The sequence below is a fragment of the Myxine glutinosa genome, unplaced genomic scaffold (genome assembly GCF_964187855.1).
Source record: "Myxine glutinosa unplaced genomic scaffold, kmMyxGlut1.1 SCAFFOLD_750, whole genome shotgun sequence".
Lineage (NCBI taxonomy): Eukaryota > Metazoa > Chordata > Myxini > Myxiniformes > Myxinidae > Myxine > Myxine glutinosa.
This window is the reverse complement of record NW_027616845.1, coordinates 74,260-78,397: the sequence shown is the minus strand read 5'-3', so window position 1 is coordinate 78,397 and position 4,138 is coordinate 74,260. Positions and strand designations below refer to the sequence as shown.

Sequence of the window (4,138 nt, the reverse complement as noted above, 5' to 3'; positions counted from 1 at the left end):
AAAGCCATTTTGAGAAAGGTTATACACAAAAATGGACTCGTGAATTATTTAAAATCATTGATGTAATGGATACAGTCCCTTGGACTTACAAATTAAATGATTTAAATGGAGAAGAAATCTTGGGTTCATTTTACTCGCAAGAATTACAAAAAACAAAGCTAATAATTCATTAAACAACATTTCTATTCACCCCACCCAGATTAGCTAATTTAATTAGTGGTAATAAAAAAAATATTAAATAAACAAAAATCATAAGCCACACCCACACAGACCCCACCCACACAGACCCCGCCCACACAGACCCCGCCCACACAGACCACACCCATCATCCCCCACCCCCAGTGCGTCCCCCACCCTTGATCCCCCCTCATCCCACCCCCACCTTCCCCACACACACAAGGGGAGGGGAGGGGTGGGATGAGGGGGGGCCAAGGGAGGGGGACGCACCTTCCTGTCCCTTTTCCTTTATTCTCTTTTTGTAATTAAGAATTAAATAATTGTAAACAAAACAAATATATATAAATATTGAAAACATTAAAATCTTTATATTATTAAAACATTTTTCTTGAGGTATACATTCAACTTCTCCCCAGCATAAGTCATCAATTTCTTCCCAGCACAAGTCAAAGGTTGGTTCAGCAGATGTCTTCAGGTTTTGAATCTCTTTCTATTAAAGACAAGAGGGGAGAGATATTTATTTCATATTTATGTTCCATGTCAAAGCGTCTTGAAAAGCGCTATACAAAATAAATGTATTATTATTATTATTATTAATATAGGGTCGGATGCCCTTCCTGACACCAACCTTGAATCACCTCTTATGATGCGCAGGGATATGGTGTACCTATTATAAACGGTGAACCACATACACACACGTACACACATGCTTACCTCGAAAAAATCCAGCTTAGCGTCAAGATCGTTGAGTTGAAAATGAAGAGTACCACAGGTTGGTAGGAAATAACCACTCCTTGGGAGATCAAAATCATCCCACTCAAAATTTTGGTCTTCGAGGTTAATACTGCAAACAAAATAAGGAGAAATTACTATGCTGAAGTAAGCCCGACAAAACATCACACACACGCACACACTTTCACAGATACATACACTCACATACACACACAAACACACACACATACACACACACACATACACATACACACACATACACACACACTAAGGCAGCGTCATTTAACACCAACGTATTTTATTTAGTGTCATACCTTTTACATGAATCCTCTAAGAACGGTGAAACTGGCAAATGGTTTAAATGCTCATTCGCCTCGTTGTAAATCTCTTTCGGAAAAACTTCATTTTCTGCCAAGACCAGGTCATTTTCAAAACCTGAATTGCTGTAATAAAAAAAATATATCATGTTATATAAATTTAAATTAATCACATACAAAGCTCTCACCAACAGTTCAATTCTGAATGTTCAAACAGTTCAAACTTACCCTTGTGAGTATTCTTCATCACTGGAATAAGACGAGTTGTCGTTCATCTTCATCGATTCGTAATTATGAAAACAGCACGACAACACGACTTTTATAATGTCCAAAATGTATTTTCGGGAACAGAACTCAGCTTTAACATTTCGAGGAAACAGGAAATAAGACCATGAGAAATTCCCAACGCGTCATTTCTTGTAAAGTTAAGCAACATGCCATTTCTTTCTTTAATTAAAAAAAGGTTCGAGGTTTAAGTATGGCATCCTTAATGAATGTGAAAAATATCAAATAAGACTTATTGAAAAGGCAACTGGTAAAAAAGTTCACAAAACAAATAAGAGAATTAATTTAAATACCGGTGAGTTGGGTAAAAAACATGGAAATATTTTTGAGTGGACGGAAAACTTTGATGGTTGTCAGGAAAATATATACTATAATTTTAAAATGGTATGTGGCACTGGAGGTGCTCAAACAAGAACATTGAGGGAGGTTTACCATTTTATCTTAGCTCAGTTAAAATATCTTGAAAAAGAACCAAACTCAAACCTCTTCTTTAATAATATATTAGATGGTGATGGAAGTTGGAGGCGAAATAAATTATTTCCTACACATAAACAAATATTTGTAGGATCATTGTTTCAGTGGTCTACTCGGGATCATTGATAGTAAGAGTACCATAAGACCAAGGGGGAATCCTAGGTTCATAAGGGTAGAGGGATCACAGGTGTTTAAGTGGTCTAATGAATAAGGATAACATGTCAAAAGGTTAGAAGGTTCGTAAAGAACAGGGTGAGAGAAATATAGGTGTTTAGGGGCAATGAGGGAGGGAAAGAATTAATATGGAAGTGAATGGGTCAATGTTTGAGTGGGTCAAAGATTAATCTGCCAGATGATATGTAGAAGAAGGATGATAGGTCTATAAGAGAAAACAAATATTTGTAGTGTTTGAGTGGTCTAATGAACAACATTAAGGATAGGTACTACAGACAAAAGGTTCATAAAGATGAGGGTGGGAGAAATAGAGGTGTTTATGATTTTTGAAAAAGACAAGGGGGTAAATGACATTAGATAGGGATTTCCCATGTTAAACGGAGGTGTCCCAGAAGCAACATTATTACACTACTCACAAGTGTGAAAAGTGGTTTTTCCACACTAATACAAGTGCAAAAGTGGTTTCCTGCACCAACACAAGTGCGAAAAGTGGTTTTTCAACACTAGCACAAGTGCGAAAAGTGGTTTTTCCACACTAATACAAGTGCAAAAGTGGTTTCCTGCACCAACACAAGTGCGAAAAGTGGTTTTTCAACACTAACACAAGTGCGAAAAGTGGTTTTTCAACACTAACACAAGTGCGAAAAGTGGTTTTTCCACTCTAATACAAGGGCAAAAGTGGTTTCCTGCACCAACACAAGTGCGAAAAGTGGTTTTTCAACACTAACACAAGTGCGAAAAGTGGTTTTCCAACACTAACACAAGTGCGAAAAGTGGTTTTTCAACACTAACACAAGTGTGAAAAGTGGTTTTTCAACACTAACACAAGTGCGAAAAGTGGTTTTTCCACACTAATACAAGTGCAAAAGTGGTTTCCTGCACCAACACAAGTGTGAAATGTGGTTTTTCAACACTAACACAAGTGCGAAAAGTGGTTTTTCCACACTAATACAAGTGCAAAAGTGGGTTCCTGCACCAACACAATTCCGAAAAGTGGTTTTTCAACACTAACACAAGTGCGAAAAGTGGTTTTTCCACAATAATACAAGTGCAAAAGTGGTTTCCTGCACCAACACAAGTGCGAAAAGTGGTTTTTCAAAACTAACACAAGTGCGAAAAGTGGTTTTTAAACACTAACACAAGTGCGAAAAGTGGTTTTTCCACACTAATACAAGTGCAAAAGTGGTTTCCTGCACCAACACAAGTGCAAAAAGTGGTTTTTCAACACTAACACAAGTGCGAAAAGTCGTTTTTCAACACTATCACAAGTGCAAAAAGTGTTTTTTCCACACTAATACAAGTGCAAAAGTGGTTTCCTGCACCAACACAAGTGCGAAAAGTGATTTTTCAACACTAACACAAGTGCGAAAAGTGGTTTTTCAACACTAACACAAGTGCGAAAAGTGGTTTTTCCACTCTAATACAAGTGCAAAAGTGGTTTCCTGCACCAACACAAGTGCGAAAAGTGGTTTTTCAACACTAACACAAGTGCGAAAAGTGGTTTTCCAACACTAACACAAGTGCGAAAAGTGGTTTTTCAACAATAACACAAGTGCAAAAAGTGTTTTTTCCACACTAATACAAGTGCAAAAGTGGTTTCCTGCACCAACACAAGTGCAAAAAGTGGTTTTTCAACACTAACACAAGTGCGAAAAGTGGTTTTTCAACACTAACACAAGTGCGAAAAGTGGTTTTTCCACACTAATACAAGTGCAAAAGTGGTTTCCTGCACCAACACAAGTGCGAAAAGTGGTTTTTCAACACTAACACAAGTGCGAAAAGTGGTTTTTCAACACTAACACAAGTGCGAAAAGTGGTTTTTCCACACTAATACAAGTGCAAAAGTGGTTTCCTGCACCAACACAAGTGCGAAAAGTGGTTTTTCAACACTAACACAAGTGCGAAAAGTGGTTTTTCAACACTATCACAAGTGCAAAAAGTGTTTTTTCCACACTAATACAAGTGCAAAAGTGGTTTCC

General features: G+C 37.5%; 1 protein-coding gene across 1 annotated transcript; it reads right to left on the bottom strand.

Moving 5' to 3' along the window:
* Positions 1 to 352: 352 nt before the first annotated feature.
* LOC137437242 (uncharacterized) lies at positions 353 to 2,485 on the bottom strand. The gene is made up of 4 exons (XM_068131606.2): positions 1,455 to 2,485; positions 1,224 to 1,352; positions 892 to 1,021; positions 353 to 667 (listed from the first exon to the last, which is right to left on the bottom strand). Exons 1-4 carry the CDS (start codon positions 1,505 to 1,507, stop codon positions 368 to 370), a joined length of 612 nt encoding a protein of 203 aa, XP_067987707.1. The 5' UTR covers positions 1,508 to 2,485; the 3' UTR covers positions 353 to 367.
* Between the last annotated feature and the right edge of the window lie 1,653 nt (positions 2,486 to 4,138).